General features: G+C 42.7%; 1 protein-coding gene across 1 annotated transcript; it reads right to left on the bottom strand.

Annotated features, from left to right (window-relative positions):
• Positions 1 to 246: 246 nt before the first annotated feature.
• Positions 247 to 20,847, bottom strand: IRAK1BP1 (interleukin 1 receptor associated kinase 1 binding protein 1). Its single transcript, XM_084624286.1, has 4 exons — positions 20,344 to 20,847; positions 7,797 to 7,862; positions 1,665 to 1,795; positions 247 to 595 (listed from the first exon to the last, which is right to left on the bottom strand). Exons 1-4 carry the CDS (start codon positions 20,644 to 20,646, stop codon positions 325 to 327), a joined length of 771 nt encoding a protein of 256 aa, XP_084480412.1. The 5' UTR covers positions 20,647 to 20,847; the 3' UTR covers positions 247 to 324.
• Positions 20,848 to 21,308: the final 461 nt, after the last annotated feature.

The following is a 21,308-nucleotide window of genomic DNA, read 5'->3' as shown; positions in this document are numbered from 1 at the left end:
CATGAAGTATATATAAAGCCTTTGAGCCTTCCTCTCCTCTCATGGAAACTGCCAATGATTTCAGTGTAGCTTGGGGTGTCCACCTTCAATTTGTTTGAAGAACCATGATAAAACTATTTGTGTGTCTCCAGGTAGTTCTGAGAACAATCTGGTCTTATTTTTTTGAGGGGGAAGGGTCGGACAACTAATGTTATAACTAGTTTTTCCTGATCATTTATAGAGGAAGATGCAGGTCTGAAAAACTGAATAAATTTGTACTTTAAAGTACATACATTTATTCCACAATTTGTCAGAGACAAATAAGAAAAATCCTTTAACATGCGTCTAGATAAGCTTGTTTTTCCTCTTTTCTCTTCCCTTTATCTCAAAAATAGCAAATACTTTTGAAGAAGCATAAATAGTGGCACTTTGGATTCTCTGCTGCACAGTGAGTGTGTCTGAGGAGTTGGATGGGTGACTGTCTATTTGGCCTTCCCACTCTTTCATTTCCTCTTCTCTGATTAGCAGCGGTTTTCCCAGTGACTGGCCAAACAGTCGACAGACCTCTTGAGCTTTTTGACGTGTGTTCCCAACAGCAGCAAGACATACTTGACGCCTGGAAGGTAAAAAGCAAGGTAGGTTAACTGATCCAACTTTAGCACAGAAACTCCTGCCAAATCATTATTTTTTTGTGACTACATAGATGCAAGGCACTTCTACTTCCACACTCATATGCTTGATGGTTAAAAATGGGGAGCATGTGGAGGAGGTAGCTTGTAAGGGAAAACTCCAGTGTGCTAACAAACTCATGGCTGGACATTTAGAATACATATTGCTCACAACCACACCTCTGTGGCAATTTCAACATTATTTTAAGCAGTGGATGACTGAGCTTGTTTCTTGGACATAGCCATGGCCATCTGCAGAGTGTGAACTTCAGATGAGATGGAGAAGGGTTTTTTTGGTGGCATCAATGGGAAAAGCAGGCTTTTGAATGTTCTTTTAGTTCATCTCAATGTGAATTGAAAAACTAGGGGAAGAGGAACAGATAAATGTAGTTAATCTCCCCAGGCGCCTTCCTTCATCAACCACTGAATGTTTGTCTCATGTCCTTCATGGCAAATTAACTCTCTCTCTATGGCTGGGGTGCTGTGGGAGGATGTTTTGATGTTAGAAAGCTCTTCTTTCTCCTCAAAGTAACTGAAATGTAGTTTCTTTAGAAAGGTGTATTTCAAAGTTTGTTGTCCGCAGCTAAGAGGACAGCAGCAGCACTTGGGGAAGTGGATGGAGCCTGTTAAATGCTTGTACCTTCCTGGACAAATCCCAAACTAAAATTAATTTGCTTTCATTTAACCCCATTGAAAAACCAGATATGCTGACTGAGCATGTTAAGCAGATTGTTTTTCCTATTGAAATCATGGAAAAGCTTGTTACCTCCTGCCTTTATACAAGGACACTGCAGCCTCCATGAAAGATTAAGCTTTACTATTTGCAAGCTAAATGGAATTGGATTTATAAAAACTGTATAACCTTTTTAAAGTTTCTTGAATTTTCCTTTAAGTATAAGGCAGGAGTGGACAACAGGGAGACTATCATTGCTTCCCATTTTAAACTGTGTGGATTATGTATTACGTAAATGCTTCCTGAGGCTGTGCATTTCTGTGGAAAGGAGAGGGAGAACTTACCGAAGGGTGTCTATAGCCTCTGCTGTATGGTAGAAGTGTGGTGGACTGATGATAACAGAACTACCCAGTTTCTCAACGAGTAAGTTGCAAATGTTCTGCATTTTTCCAAAATCACTAAATGTAATGCAGACCTGTAAGTAAACGTAAGTGGATTAGAAAAGTGACTTTCCTTTCAGTGACTTAATTACAAGGGCAAATTGCAAACCTGATATGTAAGAACAACTGAGGGTATTAGTCCTATACCTCCACTACTACTTGCCTAGAAGATGCCTGTTAAATGATCATTGTTTTGCAGCAGAATGAAAATAATGGATTCAGAATATGCTCTTTGTGAGGAACTCTAGGATTTTTGGTATATTAGCAATTTGGAGAAAGAAAACGTGCCCTTAAGATTTCACAAGCCATGTGTCTCTAATTCTTACATTCTGAAGACAGCTTAGGCAAGTACAAATGCCAGTTACTACTTCATGAGTGATTATTCAGAAAACTAGGCAAATGGGGTGAAGAGGATATGCAGGAAGGAAAATTGCAGTGTAATTCTAGGTACTCTTACATGCACTTACAAGAAGACTAAACTTAATGTTTAGTGACTAGTATTTTAGTAATATTAAATTTTAAGGTTAAAATCCAAGAAATATAACTTTTATATAAATCTGTGTTCCCCTGCTCCTCCCATCCAAAAACAGTTACGGCTGAGAGTATATCTCAGTAATTTAAGGGTAAAAATAAAAATTACAGGAATGCTGTAATTATCCCAAAACCAAGCATTAAAACTCTGGGAATTTGAGTTACATTTAAAAAGTCAAAACATGTTAAGAAGTGCACAGTTAAGACACTAAAACAACCTTAGCAACCTTAAGATACCAAAACAACCCTGTAGTGATGTCATGCAAAAACTATATAATTATGATTCAAGCATTTTAGTGTTTAGGGCTCATGGTTAGATTTAACTGATTTTTAAAGACATGATTTTTTTTTCATATTTCTTCCCCACTGTGTCATCACTACAGGATAAAATGTTCTGTCCTCAGAAGTAACTGATGTATACTCTTAACTCTGTTGTAACATAGCTTTTTGTCTGGGAATTTCCTTAATCTTTTTTAAAACTATTAGTTTCACACAAACACTAAACAAGAAACACAAAGAGAATGGTACCATGCAATATATCTTATGATATGGTATGCACTATCAACCTTAAATAATTCACTTAAGGACAGATTTATTGGTACACCAAAACCATGCAGCTAAACAGGGTTTACAGCTACTTTACATTTGCACGACTCCGGGAAGCATCCAAAAGGCATACTGGTGAATGTGACTGTCAAGGTTCCTTCCCCACTTTGAACTCTAGGGTACAGATGTGGGGACCTGCATGAAGACCCCCTACGCATCCTAGAGGTCGAGGGCTGAGAACCAGTCTCCCCTTTCTAGTGCTGGAATTATGGTGCCTAGTGTGACCATTTTGAATCATTGTGTTTTCAAATTTGTTGAGTCACCATAGGTTGAGGATGGGTTTCCACCCTCCTGTTTTTTCTGTGTGAGAAAGTAGTGTTAATAGAATCCCCTCCCTCTGTATTCCGTTGATAAGGGTTCCACTGCTCCTAGATGTATGAGGTGGGTTACCCTCTTCTCACAGTAGATTTTTATGAGAGGGATCCCTGAAGAGGGACGGGGAGGTAAGGCGGGTACGGGGTTTGGAGGTAAAGCGGATGGAGTAACCAGTCTCATTAATTTCCAATACCCATCTGTCTGTTGTAATATTTTTCCAGATTGGTAGAATGGAAGCAAGCGATCTCCAAGGGTTTTGCAAGTTGTAGATAGCTCCAGTGTTGAAAGATACGGGGTTCTCAGGCCCTCAACCAAGGCTTCAAATTTGTTGTCTGGAGGTCCCTGTCCATCCTGGCTAATAGCCATTGATGGACCTATCCTCCATGAACTTACCTAGTTCTTTTTTGAACACTGTTATAGTATTGGCCTCCACAACATCCTCTGACAAGGAGTTCCACAGGTTAACTGCATTATGTGAAAAAAATACTTGCTTTTGTGTGTTTTGAAATCTGCTGCCTATTAATTTCATTTGGTGACCCTTAGGTCTTGAGTGATGAGAAGGAGTAAATAACACTCCCTTATTACTTTCTCCACACCAGTCATGGTTTTATAGACTTCTATCATATCCCCCCTTAGTCGCCTCTTTTCCAACCTGAAAAGTCCCAGTCTTATTAATCTCTCCTCATATGGCAGTCATTCCATACTGCTAATTATTTTTGTTGCCCTTTTCTGGACCTTTTCCAATTCCAGTATATCTTTTTTGAGATGGGGTGACCACATCTGCATACAGTATTCAAGATGTGGGCATACCATGGATTTATACGAGGCAATATGATATTTTCTGTCTTCTTATCTATCCCTTTCTTAATGATTCCCAACATTCTGTTCGCTTTTTTCTCTGCTGCTGCACATCGCGTGGATGTTTTCAGAGAACTATCCACAATGATTCCAATATCTCTTTCTTGAGTGGTAACAGCTAATTTAGACTCCATCATTTTATATGTATAGTTGGGATTATGTTTTCCAATGTGCATTACTTTGCATTTATCAACATTGAATAGGTTACATACCACATTAGTAGTTTTATAATTTCATATTTGAGTTCCATCTGGTCCTGGTGACTTATTACTGTTTAATTTATTGATTTGTTCCAAAACCTCCTCTCTCGACACCTCAATCTGGGACAGTTCGTTACATCTGTCACCTAAAAAGAATGGCTCAGGTGTGGGAATCTCCCTCACATCCTCTGCAGTGAAGACAGATGCAAAGAATTCATTTAGCTTCTCCGTATCAGACTTCTCTTGCTTAAGGACTTCTTTAGCACTTTGATCATCCAGAGGCCTCACTGATTGTATGGGCTAGTCTACGCTGGCAACGTAAAAGGGCTGCTGCAGCAGCGCTTTAACGTGGCTTGTGTGATCGCGGCAGAGCTCTGGGAGAGAGCTCTCCCGGCGCTCTAAAAAAACCACCTCCAACAGCACTGGTGCACTGTCAACACTGGCGCTTTACAGCACTGAAACTTGCTGCACTCAGAGGGGTGTTTTTTCACACCCCGAGCAAGAAAGTTGCCGCGCTGTAAATTGCCAGTGTAGACAAGTCCTTAGATAGGCTTCCTGCTTCTGAAGCACTTAATAAATTTTTCGCTGTTATTTTTTTTGTCTTTTGCTAGTTGCTTTTCAAGTTGTTTTTTGGCCTGCCTAATTATACTTGACTTGCCAGAGTGTGGGTGGCCTCCATTTCGCTATCTGTGGGGTCCTTAGGAAAGAATTCCCTTTCAGCCAGAATAATCATATATCTTGTTAAGGATGCTATTGCAGTATCTACTTTTGGAACCTCAGTAATAGAACTTTTAGGCTTTTGGAGTTTGTAAAAATCTAAGGTCATATATGTTAATGGTCTTACCCCTACTGAATTTTTCACCTCTCTCTAATCATGCCTCCAAAAAAGAAGTGCAGGGGAATCAGAACCTTGAGGGAGGATTTTGAGGGGAGGTATTTACTTCGAGGCTTGAGCTCAGGAGCTTGCTGAGGTTGGATAAATATTGTGGACACAATCTTTTGCACATGGCCTCAAACTTTTTTGGGGGAAAATATTTTTGCTACATTTTCCCTGAGTCCTGCTCAGATGCAGTTAGGGATGGGGGCCTCGGGAGGGAGCGGTCAGGGGACAAGGAGTGGGGGCGGTTGGATGGGTCGGGAGTTCCGGGGGGCCTGTCAGGGGGCAGGGGTGTAGATAGGGGTCAGGGCAGTTAGGGGACAGGGAGCGGGGGGGGTTGGATGGGGAGTGGGGTCCCGGGGGTGGTGGTTCTGGGCGGGGGGGTCCCAGGAGGGGATAGTCAGGGGACAAGGAGCAGGGGGGGTTGGATGGGTCAGGGGTTCTCAGGGGGGCAGTCAAGGGGCAAGAAGTGGGAGAGGGCGGGGGCCAGGCTGTTTGTGGAGGCACAGCTTTCCCTACCCGGCCTCCCATACTATTTCTCGGGCCAAAAAGTTTGCCCACCCCTGACCTAAACAGTAACTTTAAAGGATGTGAGTTTAGCAAACTGCTGCGGCGAACGCAGGGTATCAGGGAAGGAGGAGGGTTGGCCAGCACAAGCTGTGCTGCTGCTCTGAACCCTCTCAGGAAATGGCAGCGAGGAGAGCAGTCCCATGCTTAGCAGAACTGCGGGAGATGGTGAGTTGCAGAAAATGGTACAGAAAAACTGGCAATTGGTGGAGTTCTCTTTATCAATATGACTCTATTTTAGAATTAGTTCAGGTGTTGGCCTAATCAGAGAATATCAGGGTTGGAAGGGACCTCAGGAGGTCATCTAGTCCAACCCCCTGCTCAAAGCAGGACCAATTCCCAATTTTTGCCCCAATCCCTAAATAGCTCCCTCAAGGATTGAACTCACAACCCTGGGTTTAGCAGGCCAATGCTCAAACCACTGAGCTATCCATCCACTCTCCCCCTCCCCCCAGCTAAGTCTTGCTGTAGTCTATATAAAAACAGTTTGATACCTCATTAATAGCTTACCTTAATTTTTCAAATTTAGCTCATCCACAAGACTTCAATTACTTCCAACTACAGGGGAAGTTTAAAGCATCTGCACTATTCAATTAAGATAATTCAGGACCAAGGCAAAATACTGACATATTTCTTAAAGGACCCAGTTTAATTTTAAATCCTAAAAACAAATAAGTGTAATTCTCAACATTCTTTCTGTACTCAGTGCTGTTAGTTTGAGGTGGATAAGTTATGTTCTTCATACAAACCAAAGAGGCTCTCTAAAGTGCAAAATGGAACTGTGCTTCAACTACGGAGTTGCAAGTAACTATCAGTGATGCAAACTTCCAGGCCCCCTCCACAAAACACATTATCAAGCTATTGGATAGTGGTCTAATTAGCATGCTGTATTGCAAAGATTCATAGACCAAAAAAGATGGTGTTTTTCCTTAGCTGGATTGACTCCCAGTACAGCACTTCCTGCTTGGTAAGGGCCTACTCATGCAAAGCTCTATTCACATGAATAGTCACCTTGGTGTCAGCGGGATTACTCACATAAGAGAAAGTTAGTCACCTTGTGCAGTAACGATGGTTCTTCAAGATGTGTGTCTCTCTACATGCTCCACTGTAGGTGTGTCTGCACCCTGTGCCTCTGATTGGAGATCTTTGGTAGCAGTGTCTGTTTGGTCCAGACATGCACTCTCCTCCCTCCCTCGTGCTCTGCCGCGAGGCTAATTAGCAATGTGCAGGTGAACCATCCTCAGTTCCTTCTCTACTGCAGAGCCCCTACTGAGAATTCTGAAGAAGACGGAGGGTGGGTTGGTTGTGGAGAACCATCGTTACACTTCACAAGGTGAGTAATTACTTCGAGTAGTGTCCCTATAGGTGCTCCACTGTAGGTGACTCCCAAGCAGTATCCCCGATGGAGGGTTGGGACTTTGGAGTCAAATCCGTTATGGATTACAATACTGTGGAGCCAAAGAGGGCAACAAAAGTGGCGTCTCTAGTAATCAGATAGTGTTCTGCAAAAGTATGAGCAGACACCCAGATTGCTGCCCTGCAGATTTCCAGAATAGAAATGTTTTTAATTCAGGCGACCAAGGTGGAAACCGACCTCGTGGAATGTAAGATTCCAGGTGGAGGTACCAAATTACGAGCATGATAGCAGTAGCTAATACAGCTCTAGACCCAATTAGAGAGCCTCAGAGCTGATATCGCAGTGCCTTTTGATCTTTCTGCAATTGATAGGAAGAGCTTGGGAGATTTCCTAAAGGCCTTCATCCCATCCAAATAGAAGGCCAAGGCTCTCCTAACATCCAACTTATGTAATATAGCCTCCCCATTATGATGGGGTGAATGGGCTCCACTCTATAGCAAAGAATGAAGAAAATCTTGCTCTATCACCCCAGAACCTAGCTTACTTCTTGCAAAATTCTGTGGGTGCCTTTTTAATTTTACTACTTCATACTGGCTCTTTTAGGAAAGTCTCAGTGCTGTACTGTATGTAACTGTCCCTTCCTAGTTTTGAGGAGAAAAGACTAAACCTACAAACTCATTATGTCTAGGTGCATGGTTATTCCTCTTGCTATGATTAATACATACCTCTGCTTCCATTTGATAAGCATTTTCTACTCTACTAAAATCCTTTGTCACAGTCACATTTTCTTCCTGAAACAAAGTACAAGAGTATAATTTTTAACCACAGCAATTAAGAATTTGTGTTCATATGCCACATAGTATTCTAACTTTCCGTATTGGCATGTTAATGGTAGCTCAGAAACACACATGTGAAATTTGCTACACCACTCCCTTCAGTTAGAATCCAGATAGAAGTTAAAGATTGCAAGTTTCTTTTGAAAAGTAATAATAAGTCTAGTCTTTTGGACAACGATTCTTTCTTTAATAAGAGTCTAATCCTTTAATAAGTGGCAATTAGTCAAAGCTCTGTATCACTACATAACACTCCATCTGACTTACAAAACAATGAGTTTAAAGTTTAAAGAGAACTAGTGTGTGAAGTGCTTTCCAAACCCCTATTCTAGATTTCAAAAGCAGCGGCTTGTAGTGAATAGGTGACTTAAATAAGGATTGAGCAATGTTTTTTTTGCTGTTTGGAGTAACCCTTTCAACAGTCTTTGCCCCAACAGCAGCTGTATTATTCACAGTGATGATCACACAAAGAACTAGGAATAGTTGCATGAGAAACACTATATAAATAAAATACATAGAGATTCTAGTTACACTTGAACATTGCAGTGGTTTGCTGCTTGTCTTGTATCAGATCCACTCCTTCATTCTAATTATTCAGCTTCACCATTTAAAAGGGAAAAAACTCAGGATGCTTCAGAGAAAATGGTTGTTAGAAAAGAGAAGGATATTCTATCTTTTTAAAAATACATAATTTACATAGATTTCCAGAGTGATTGCTTGAAAACCCATGCCCGCATTTTTCTTTTTGAGATCACAAACTTCCATTCAGCATCTCTTCTTCCGCTTTCCCTGCCCCCACTTCTTTCTGAATTGACACAATACAATCACTCCTTTATAAAATAACTGCATCACAATAAAAAGTTTAATTTATAACAAATCAAGAATTGTAAAAGAATTTAAATCTTTCTAAAACTCTCAAGTGTGGATGGCTCAGGGATTTGGTAATGGAGATAGCAGATTTTCCATTTAAACTGTACTGAATTCCACCTTGAGTGGAAAAGAGCAGCATTCCTCTCCACTGTTTATCTACTTCCCTTACTCATTCAAAAAAGAAGTTTGTGTCAATGTATTCCTTGAGTCAGGCACACATAAGGTAGCACGCACCCATCTATGGCACTATGTACTGACAAGCATTTCAAGTTACCAGTTTGAGTCAGCTCCATAAATTACCATCTGCGATGGCTTAAAAGTAGGCTCGTCAGAATTCTTTTTTTATATATATAATTGAGAATATCAAAATATTTATTTTAAAGCATTTTTATCAGTTTAAATTTTCAGTTACACAAAATTATGTGTCGAATTGTCAATTATTTAATGACAGACGTTGAGATTCAACAAGTTAAAGTTTTAGAACTGTTAAAACACAAATTGTGACAATCTACAAAGTAACTATCCTGAAACTAAACTCTAAGTTCTCAAGCAGCATTTTTCTTACCCTGCCTATTTGTAAGTTTTATTATCATCAACTGAAATATTTTTTCATTTTTTTGTATGTATATGGTGAAATTGGCGTTTCATGACATTTATCGATAACCAGCTTTCCTATAAAAAATGAGTTTGGAAATCTCAGTACAATTCCCAATAGACAACTCTCCATTGCAGTTAACTTTTTGGCAGTCTCTTCAGTTAAGGCGAAGGGATGATTTGGCCACAGTGACCAAATTGTACTTCTCAGACAGAAACATTCTTGCCAGAACAGGGTTGAAGTACATTAACAGGGTGGCTGCCTGTGGGGTGGATAGAGAACTTGAGTCAATCCAACTCTCAAAATGTATTTGTTTTATAAAATAAATTCAAGATTTTTTTTTAAAAACAAATCCTCCAATATTTTTAATTTCAGTCGGCAAATGTAATAGATTTATTTGGACCTTCATAGGAAACCCTTTTTCACTCTTCTCCCAACCTCCCTCAAACATTACATAGAAATAACCGGTTTCAGAGTAACAGCCGTGTTAGTCTGTATTCTCAAAAAGAAAGGGAGTACTTGTGGCACCTTAGAGACTAACCAATTTATTTGAGCATAAGCTTTCGTGAGCTACAGCTCACTTCATCGGATGCATACTGTGGAAAATACAGAAGATGTTTATATACATACAAACCATGAAAAAATGGGTGTTTACCACTACAAAAGGTTTTCTCTCCCCCTACCCCACTCTCCTACTGGTAATAGCTTATCTAAAGTGATCACTCTCCTTACAATGTGTATGATAACCAAGGTGGGTCATTTCTAGCACAAATTCAGGGTTTAACAAGAACGTCTGAGGAACCGGGGGGGGGGGGGGCTGTCTGTAGGATCTACAACCTATCCTGAAGGATGACCCAACACCCTCACAAATCTTGGGAGACAGGCCAGCCCTTGCCTACAGACAGCCCCCCAACCTGAAGTGAATACTCACCAGCAACCACGTACCACACAACAGAACCACTAACCCAGGAACCTATCCTTGCAACAAAGCCCGTTGCCAACTGTGCCCACATATCTATTCAGGGGACACCATCATAGGGCCTAATCACAGCAGCCACACTATCAGAGGCTCGTTCACCTGCACATCTACCAATGTGATATATACCATCATGTGCCAGCAATGCCCCTCTGCCATGTACACTGGTCAAACTGGACAGTCTCTACGTAAAAGAATAAATGGACACAAATCAGATGTCAAGAATTATAACATTCATAAACCAGTCGGAGAACACTTCAATCTCTCTGTTCACGCAATTACAGACACGAAAGTTGCGATATTACAACAGAAAAACTTCAAATCCAGACTCCAGCGAGAGACTGTTGAATTGAAATTCATTTGCAAATTGGATACAATTAATTTAGGCTTGAATAGAGACTGGGAGTGGCTAAGTCATTATGCAAGGTAATCTATTTCCCCTTGTTTATTCCTTTCCCCCCCACTGTTCCTCAGACGTTCTTGTTAAACCCTGGATTTGCGCTAGAAATGGCCCACCTTGATTATCATACACAATGTAAGGAGAGTAATCACTTTAGATAAGCTATTACCAGCAGGAGAGTGGGGTGGGGGGAGAGAAAACCTTTTGTAGTGGTAAACACCCATTTTTTCATGGTTTGTATGTATATAAACATCTTCTGTATTTTCCACAGTATGCATCCGATGAAGTGAGCTGTAGCTCACGAAAGCTTATGCTCAAATAAATTGATTAGTCTCTAAGGTGCCACAAGTACTCCTTTTCTTTTATAGAAATAACCATGCTGACATGACTAATAATGAACAGCTGGCTTGGTAATCTGAATATGGAGAAGGAAAATGTCCCCCAACCCCATTCAAAATATTTTAAGCCTATCCTCTCTCCTCACAGATTGAAGTACAATTGTCTTATTTGATACTTTATATGTGCTGCACATGTATTTAAGGACACTGCCATCTTGTGGTTTTGGGTCCTACTACAACATAAATGGTGGTAAGACATTTTGTGTGCAGTATCTCTTTTGGTAATATTCCACAGGAAGTTAATTTTTATTCCATCACCCTCCAGATTTGAAATTAACAGTTTTCAGCAATAATCAATTCCATATGAAGATTAGTGGAAGAAATGTCTGCTCAATTATATTATTATTAACTTTTACAATAATCTTCCCATGGAGATTTTTTGCTCCTGTTTATGATAATCTTTCTTGACAGAAAGGAAGGTGAGGGAAGGATGGATGTCAGTGGAATTCTTAATTAAAATTATGACTGACTAGCTGAAAAGGAAAAGGTTTTTTGGTTTATTTTTAACTGCTTTTACGTCTGCTGTAAATTTTTTTTCTTCTTGAGGAGCTATCAATTCAATCACACTAGCCCCATAAAAAATTAGTTTTAGCAATACTTTAAGATGAGCTTTACATTTGATGCCATGTTCTTAGAACTTGTGCAACAGTCTGTTCCATTTTCTAAGTTTCAATGGGCAAGAAATGGTTCACGGTAGGATAATTTTCCAGTTTAGAATTAATAATTAACAGATCACATGCAAGACATGTTATCTCATCCACTCCATCAGTCTATAAATCTATTCTCAAAAGAACCACACATGTAATTTGCTCACCCAATGTATTTTTGTGGTGTTACTGAAATAAAACACCACTGTTCCAGAAAAAGGTCATTTTTTTTTGTTTGTTTTGCAATAGCACGTAGGAATCTCAGTCATGGAAGAGAATCCCATTGTGTTAGACCAGGGGTCGGCAATATTCGGCACGCAGCCCAACAGGATAATCCACTGGCGGGCCGTGAGACATTTTGTTTACATTGATCATCCGCAGGCACGTGCCCCCCACAGCTCCCAGTGGCTACAGTTCGCCGTTCCCAGCCAATGGAAGCTGCGGGAAGTGGTGGGCCGCAGGGACATGCTGGCAGCTGCTTCCCGCAGCTCCCATTGGCTGGGAACAGAGAACCGCAGCCACTGGGAGCTGCAGCAGGGCTGTGCCTATGGATGGTCAATGTAAATAAAATGTCTCGCAGCCCACCAGCGGACTACCCTGATGCCGCTTGCCCAAGGTTGCCAACCCCTGTACTAGACACTGTATAAACAAAATGAAAAGATTGTTCCTATCCTAAAGAGCTATAAGTCCAAGGCTTACATGGTGGTGCTATGTCCTTCTCTGCTTTCCATTTTCCCCTACTCTCAAAGCATGAAAATCCTACAAAATATGCTACCACCATAAGCCTGTTTTCAGAGTAGCACCGTGTTAGTCTGTATCTGCAAAAAACAACAGGAGTACTTGTGGCACCTTGGAGACTAACAAATTTATTAGAGCATAAGCTTTCGTAGGCTACAGCCCACTTCACTGGATAATTAGAATGGAACATACAGTAAGTAAGCCTATGTTGTTTGTACATTTTCTTCTGAGGAGTAGCACTTTACAGCCACTGCTGGTTGCACCATAGATGCTAAAATGAATGACCACTCCTTCCTTCCTGAACATGGAAAAACAACCTAAAACAAAATGTGAAAGCTCAAGCCAATGTGAAGAGCAACCAATTATGAAAAAGGAAATGTCTGAAGGTAGTCAATAAGTTTTGCTCTACTCTACTTTGGTTCTTACTGAAAAGGAAACAACCCATTTTACTCAGCATGAAGGTAAGACAGAGGTCACAGTTGGGAGAAAAAACTTAGTTTGAAAATGTATGTTTTTAGTATATAGTAGCAACTGGCTATACCATTATGCACATTTGTAAATTACCAATTAACATCTCAGGTGCAACTGCCTTTTAAAAATCTTTGGAGAAATGTACACAATGTAACTTTGCACTATGATAAACATTATATAGAAGGACAAACGAAAATAGCACAGGAAAAGTTCCCTCTACTTTTTAATTCTATGTTTATTTTTTCTCCTCCTTGGCATATGTCATAAATATAAAGGGAAGGGTAAACCCCTTTGAAATCCCTCCTGGCCAGAGGAAAAATCCTCTCACCTGTAAAGGGTTAAGAAGCTAAAGGTAACCTTGCTGGCACCTGACTAAAATGACCAATGAGGAGACAAGATTTCTCTCCCTCCTCCTTTCAAAAGCTGGGAGGAGGGAGAGAAACAAAGGGTCTGTATGTCTGTCTATATGCTGCTTTTGCTGGGGATAGACCAGGAATGGAGTCTTAGAACTTTAGTAAGTAATCTAGCTAGGTATGCATTAGATTATGATTTCTTTAAATGGCTGAGAAAAGAATTGTGCTGAATAGAATGACTATTTCTGTCTGTGTGTCTTTTTTGTAACTTAAGGTTTTGCCTAGAGGGATTCTCTATGTTTTGAATCTAATTACCCTGTAAGGTATTTACCATCCTGGTTTTACAGGGGTGATTCCTTTACTTCTATCTACTTCTATTTCTAGTAAAAGTCTTCTTGTAAGAAAACTGAATGCTTTTTCACTGTTCTCAGATCCAAGGGTTTGGGTCTGTAGTCACCTATGCAAATTGGTGAGGATTTTTACCAAACCTCTCCCAGGAAGTGGGGTGTGCAAGGGTTGGGAGGATTTTGGGGGGTAAGGCGTGTCCAAACTACGTTTCCCAGTAAACCCAGTTAGAGTTTGGTGGTAGCAGTGGATATTCCAAGGACAAAGGATAAAATTAATTTGTACCTTGGGGAAGTTTTAACCTAAGCTGGTAAAAGTAAGCTTAGGAGGTTTCCATGCAGGTCCCCACATCTGTATCCTAGAGTTCAGAGTGGGGGAGGAACCTTGACAGCATACATTTTTTGTTTTGTTGTGGTGATGAGGTCCCATCTATGTACTCATGGAAAATAGTGTATTCTAACACCTCCCAAGAGCCCCAACTAATTAAAATACGACCCTGGACAGATAATCTGGAATTGAAGGCCATAAATACCTAGATAAAGTCAACTGGTATTCAAAGCATATTGCAATTACAAATGGTATTTGTGCTCCAACCCCTCCTTCTCCCTCACCCACCTTGTGATGGCATCTTGCATTGGGGCTTATAAAATTGGCAGCATACAAGTCAAATGTAAAGAAGTCTGCCTTACCTTAGTAGTATGAAACCTGTCTTTAGCAAACTCAAGAGATCAACAAAAGCTTACTTGCTTAACAGGTGTATTTTAATAGAGGTGGAGCAGAATTAGACTCAACAGATTTGAGAATACTTTGGGATTTCTTAGGGAAAATGGTTCCCTAGTAAAGATGGTGTCTTGTCCAGCCTTCAGTATATACTTATTTAACAAATATATGTGAATAAATGTTGTTGTTGGAACAAACCTTTAACTGCTTTTCACATTAATGTCTAAACCAGAATTCAAGTAGGATGTAATTTCTGGGTTTTGTTTTGCTTTTTAAACAGCTTCTGATCCTGAATCTTCATGCTACCACTACAAAAGTCACTGCTTATTTTTAGCAATGCGGCCACTATTAACTGCCAGCTGCAATGTGTGTTTAAAAAAAAAAGGGGGGGGGGGAGTGGCAGGTGCCTTACTGGCTAAGTAAAAGACTATTTCCCCAAACAATTTACTTCTCTATAAGCCCTCAAAGCAGATTCTGTGCTTTGTGAAGTGCTGCGTAGTTACAGCACTCTATAAATAAATGCTACGGTGTAGTTTATTTCTGATTTAAAATCCTATGTAAATATATATGGAAATTAGGTGCAGCCCTCAGGCTTCCTCGCAAACTGCTAATGCAGCTCTTGTTGCTGCAAAGGTTGTGTTGTACTGATCTAGCCCAACTCCCTAATACAACAAAAAATGATGAAGGGGAATTGTGATATGGATTAACAAAAAGTGTAAATATTTATAAGTTGGTTTAGTGATTCCCATGACAGCTTAGATAGCTTTACAAAGATTGGAAGGATATAAACACCAGGAAAGGATATTAATTTTAGGGTGGTCATAATGAACATAAGAACGGCCATAATGGGTCAGACCAAAGGTCCATCAAGCCCAGTATCCTGTCCTCTGACAGTGGCCAATGGCAGGTCCCCCAAAGGGAATGAACAGAAAGGTTATCATCAAGTGATCCATGCCCTGTCATCCAATCCCAGCTTCTGGCAAACAGAGGCTAGGGACACCATTCCTGCCCATCCTGGCTAATAGCTGTTGATGGACCTATCTTTCATAATCTATCTAGCTCCCTTTTGAACCCTGTTATAGTATTAGCCTTCACAACACCCTTTGGCAAGGAGTTCCAGAGGTTGACAGTGCATTGCATGAAAAAATACTTTCTTGTGTTTGATTTAAACCTGCTACCTATTAATTTTGTTTGGTGGCCCCTTGTTCTTGTATTATGAGAAGGAATAAATAACACTTTATTTACTTTCTCTATACCACTCATGATTTTACAGACCTCTATCATATCCCCCCTTAGTCGCCTCTTTTCCAACCTGAAAAGTCCCAGTCTTATTAATCTCTCCTCATAAGGCAGCCATTCTATACCCCTAATCATTTTTGTTGCCCTTTTCTGAACCTTTTCCAATTCCAATATATCTTTTTTGAGATGGGGCGACCACCTCTGCACGCAGTATTCAAGGTGTGGGCATACCATGGATTTATATAGAGGCAATATGATATTTTTATTATCTATCCCTTTCTTGATGATTCTCAACATTCTGTTCGCTTGGTATTAATTAGAAGTAATGAGATAAAAATCAGCAAAGTACAAATTGTTAGTAGTGAGAGTTGTTAGATGGTAGAATAATCTACAATGCAAATGGAAGAAGTCCCAGTGTTGGAGTGATTTGAAACAGAGTAAAATAATGCAATACAACTTATACCATAGGAAATAGCTTCAGGAAGAAAAAAACCAAACAACAAAAAACAATGGGACTTCAGGTTGCTCTTCTGTAAGTTGCCTTGACCCTGTTACCTTACTGGTATTGAGGTACCCAGAACTGAATGTGGTATTTGGTGGACTTTCCAGGGAGAATTAACACCTCCCTTTTCTATGATCTGATGTGTCTACACTTGCAGTCCAAAACTGTATTGGCATTTTTTACGAGTGTATCACACTGAATGTTCAGATCTCAGTGGCAGTTCTCATCAGCATTACTTTCTCAGACACAATTTCTTTAAATTTATTTCAGACTGGTTTTCCCGAGATATATAGCTAAGCTTGGTCCAGGTCAGACTTCATTTTGTAAAAAATTTTGCAGGCGTCATTGGTGTTTGCAACACCTCCTATTTGAGTAGTATTTTACTTTAATTTGCATCCATCTTCCATGTCATTCATGGAGGTGTTCTAGCACTTTGTGTCGTCCTATTTTGAATTACCATAGTGGCAAGGCTGGAAGTCAGTTATTCACAACTTGGTCACCAGAAGCTAGGCTTCCATGAGTCATTTTTTCGTGGTCTTCCCACATTTTTTAAAAGAACTATTTAGTTGTACCTAGCAATAAAATATGAGATGGTTGGACAATTTACTATGGTGGTTATTTTTGGTGTAGGAATGAAACCAGGAGTCAAGGGCTTCCCCATAATAAAGAACCTGTGGACAAAAAAACCAAACCACACCAGGCGTTCATCCACTGGATTTTGAGACTTCAGCAGATTTCATAATGGTGTAGTTGCCGAAAACACTAAGCCCTTAAATAAAATTGTTTGCTTTCAGATTATTCTTTTGGAGCTAAAGCTGCAGCCACCTCCCAAATAATGTATAAGACACTGTTTTGCAACTGGGTTTGTGAAAATGTGACTTCAAAGCTTCCTCATGGCCCAGCCCCGTACTTACTCAAAAATGCCATCCATATTTGAAGAAAAGCCCACCAGTGTGGCTGTAACCTCTTGAAGCAGCTTACCTGGATTAATAATTAACCCACAAAAGTTTGGAGGTAAAAGGCATTTTCAATAGAAAAACTTTCTTGGTAAGGAACATAAATTTCAGTCTCTAAGGTGCCACAAGTACTCCTTTTCTTTTGACAGACGTTGTAACTCACTGAATATTTTCGGGTAAGACTATTCATTCTGTGTAAGCAGTGTATAGAGAGGGTCAATGCGGGGAGATTCCCCAAATGGATTTTAATATAAGTAGCCACACCATAGCAAGAGAAACAGAACTATGAACAAACTGGAGTCCTGTCTGTATGAATCATGTGCCAGCTGCATATATCTTAATAGGATTAGAAATATCTAGCTGGAGTGAATAAGTGTGAAGCATTTTTTTTTTCCCAAATGTGAGCACTATATTCACACACAGAAGCCACAGGCGGCTGAATGCTGGAAACCTACAATCTTCTACTTATCCATATAAGTACTGAATAGCACAGGCAGCAGCACAAGCTTCCTCTGTCACCATCTGCCTCATCCCTAATTTGAAGAGTCAGCTTCTAGGGGCAGAAAGACAATTCCCCTTCCATTCATTTTCAGTCTTTGGCTTCTCAGATGAGAATAGCAACAAGTTGTGATTATGACATGGATCTCTCACCACTAGAAAATTGACAGATAACCAACTTAATATACATAAGTCACAGAACAGCTATTAGATGCCACCCACCTGGGCTAGATTCCTTCCAGCAATCTAAGGGTAAAGTGAGTTCTTCTTTGGGGAATGTTTATAAGTGATTTAGTGGCAGTGTCTCATGTTTTGCTTCCTGCTATATTTTGCTAACATAAATATCAATGAGAAAAGTACCAGATTAATGTGTCCTAGCCTGTGGTGGAAGATCCCTGGTCTGTCTGCACTAGAGAGACAACCAGTTCCCACAACCAGTTCACTTTCCCTGTAGAGAAAGCACAATCATTGTCATCATTCCTCTGTAAAATTTTAATCACAGCGCTACCTCTTCTCTGAAAGAATTTAGAGGTATAACTCCCTGTTTTAGCCCATTTGTTTTGTGAGTGGGTCAGAACTATAGGCAGGGTTTTGGGGAGAAGGGAGAGCCATGCTCTGTTGCTACAAGGGAACAAATGAGTGCTGCAGACTGGACAGGGGCCAGCAAGCTAAGTGTTAGTGCCACTCTTAACATATTAGCAACAGAGTGTGTAGCTAACACAATGCAGCAGAATATCTATTAGTGCACAATGAGAATGAGGTGAATGTAAAAGAAGGCTGCATAATCCTCCTACTCAGCAAAGAAAGCAGCAACTACTTCACAGGAGAGAAAGAAAAGCACAGATATTAAGACAGGATTGGCTTAGATAGAGATCCTTAAGGCAGCCTTGCAAAATATTACCCACACCATGAAAATGAGTGTGGGCAAGTAAAACTTTGACATGGATGTGCACATTTTCATAAGTTTGTGACCTGCATTTAAAGGCAAATTTCCTTCTAAATCTTCCACAAAGCAGTGCCCACTGTGCAAAGAAGCTCCTTCACAGGAGATTTCTAAGTCCTAGCCAGAAAAAAGGAGGTATAAATTAAAGAGCTGTCAAAATTACCCTTCATATCTATAACCCCCTATATACACACTTCCAGTTTGTGTTATTGATTTTGAAATAAAATGCCAAAAATAAAAAGCTTTGAAGAAATGAATAAGAATTAAAAATAAAATGTTTTAAATGCAGCAAAGTGCTGGCTTAGTTTTTGTTTGAGAATTTAAGAAGACATGTCTCACCCAACTCTCCACACATCAACAATGCCAGTGAAATGTCCTACAGTGGAACAAACAGTGCTGTACCTCATGGGGCTCTTAGAACATTTTGTTACATCTAACTGTAATGAACAATGGGACAATAAAATCAGTGATCCCTTGTTGGACTGAATATAGACAAATCTCTGACTTATAGCTCAATTTTGGCATTTAATGCATGTGTAGGTCTCCTCCAGGTCAGGAACACATACTCCAATCACTGCACTTTTTTGCAATCCCTCACCAACTCTGCTTGTTGTCATTGCTGTTGTTTTTGTAAAGAGTTTATTAAAGGAACATGAAGTCAATGGAAAGATCATACAACCACTGATATCAACTGGGTGCCCCAGGGGAAGTGAACAGGTGGTGGGGTATAGAGCTCAGCACTCCGAGGGAGGGGAGGGTGTTGGGGTTTAGGTAGTGTTGCCCAGCTTCCAGTTTTCAACTGGAATGCCTGGTCAAAACGGGACCCTGGCGGCTCCGTTCAGCACTGCTGACCGATCTACTAAAAGTCCAGTCAGTGGCACAGCGAGGCTAAGGTCGGCTTCCTGCCTGCCCTGGCTCCGCACGGCTCCTAGACACAGGGGTGGCCACTGGGGCTCCATGCACTGGCCCCACCCCGAGCGCTGGCTCCACAGCTCCCATTGACTGGGGGCAGTGTCTGCGGACAGCACACAGAGCGCCCTTGCCCCTCCGCCTAAGAGCTGGGCATGCTGTCTGCTTCCAGGAGTCGCCTGAGATAAGTGCTGCCCAGACAGAGCCCACACCCCAAACCCCCTCCCATTCCCCACCCACTGCCCCAGCCCTGAACCCCCCCAAATCCCTCATCCTGAGCCCCACCCCAAAGCCCATACCCTGAGCCAGAGCCCACACCCCAACACCTCCTCCTGCACTCCAAACCCCTCAGCCCCAGCCCAGAGCCCCATCTCGCACCCTGAACTCCTCTTCCCCCAGCCCACCCCAGAGCCCGCCCCACCCGCCACAGCCCTCACCCCCTCCAGGAGCCCCGCCCCAGCCAGGTGAAGGTGAATGAGGCTGGGGGAAGAGCGAGTGACAGAGGAAGGGGGGACGGAGTGAGCGGGAGGCGGGGCCTCGGAGAAGGGCAGGACAAAGGTAATGGGTTTTGTGCGATTACTAAGTTGGCAACCGTAGGTGCTGGCATGGGCGCTCAGTGGGGTTTAGGGCTTGGGGCGGAGGAGGATTAGAGCTGAACTCTCTCGGATGGGGGTTGAGGGTTAGAGGGCGGGGCCAGTGGCGGGTTTAAGGCTGGAGACTCCGGAGGGGGGGGAATGACGGTGGGGTTTAGGGCGGGGCACTCCGAGGGGCTGAGATTTAAGGTTTGGGGCTGGAAGTGGGGAGCGCGGCTGGGAGGGGGTTGGAGTTTACAGCTCGGGGCTCCCGTAGGAGGCGGGGGTGCCGCCGACCCGCTCTCACCTGCACCCCGCGCTGCCGAGCGCTCTGCGCGATGTACTCCAGCCGCCGGCTCACGCTGCTCCGCGCCTCCCCGGCCTCCCCCTTCCTGCTCCCCAGCCGGATGGAGACCCGCGCCCGGTCCGGGGCCGCACGCAGCTCTGCGCTGCCGCTCACATGAACCTCCCGCCCTGGCGGCACTGGGGTGCTGCGACCGCCGGGGAGCCCCGGCACCGGCTCGCTCTCCCGCCCGCGGCGCCCGAGCGGCGGGGCTAAAAGCTCCGCGAACACCCGCGCGGGAGATAGCGGCAGCGCGGCCAGCGACATTCCGCAGACCCGTTACGGCACCATGGCAACCAACGCCACGGGGGCCGAAAGGCCCCCTCCCGCCCAGGGCATGCTGGGAAGGATCCTATGTCCGTTACTGGGGCGGAACTCACAGCCCGCTGCCCCAGACCGAGGCGGAAGCTTCTCCGGGAGTCTCTCGGGCGCGCTCCGCCATGATAGTTCGGGCGGCTCCGCCAGGAGACACCCCCTGCCAGCGACTCGGAAGTTCCTCCGCGGGGTGGAGCTCCGCCATCACACGGACCGAGGCGCTTGTGGCCCGCTCCGGAGCAGGGGGCCGAGCCGCAGCCTCGCCCAGGCCTGTGGTCTCGCCGCAGGCCTCTCCCACCGGATGACAGGCCCGCGGGCGTTCGCAGCCGTCCCGCTCCCGGCCACGGTGCCGCTCCACCGCCAAGCGCCCCGGCCACCAGGCGAAAGCTGCCTCTGCCTCAACACCCCCGCACGCAGAGTACCCGGAGGCTCCGCTAGGAGCCGGGATTTGCCCGGCCCCAGGGAACCGAACAGGGATGGGGCTAGTCGGGATTCATTCCGCGCCCTCCGGCCCCAACTTCCCTGCCCTTGGAATGCAGGGTGACTAGATTTTTTTTCTCGTAAGTTCTGAAACAGAAAACTCATGGGGAGGTTAGTTCTCAGCTTCTAGCTCA

This window comes from Lepidochelys olivacea, assembly GCF_965140295.1.
Source record: "Lepidochelys olivacea isolate rLepOli2 genome assembly, chromosome: 3".
NCBI classification, from domain to species: Eukaryota; Metazoa; Chordata; order Testudines; family Cheloniidae; genus Lepidochelys; species Lepidochelys olivacea.
The sequence above is the reverse complement of the archived record's forward strand: the minus strand, read 5'-3'. Positions and strand labels throughout refer to the sequence as shown.

What these genes read in the sequence shown, in the direction of transcription:
- IRAK1BP1 (XM_084624286.1), bottom strand. Translation starts at nt 20,646, where the DNA reads ATGTCGCTGGCCGCGCTGCCGCTATCTCCCGCGCGGGTGTTCGCGGAG. An exon ending in CTCGGCAGCGCGGGGTGCAG is followed by an intron (nt 7,863 to 20,343) that starts GTGAGAGCGGGT and finishes ACTTTGTTTCAG; the next exon opens with GAAGAAAATGTGACTGTGAC. An exon ending in GAGGCTATAGACACCCTTCG is followed by an intron (nt 596 to 1,664) that starts GTAAGTTCTCCC and finishes TTTACCTTCCAG; the next exon opens with GCGTCAAGTATGTCTTGCTG.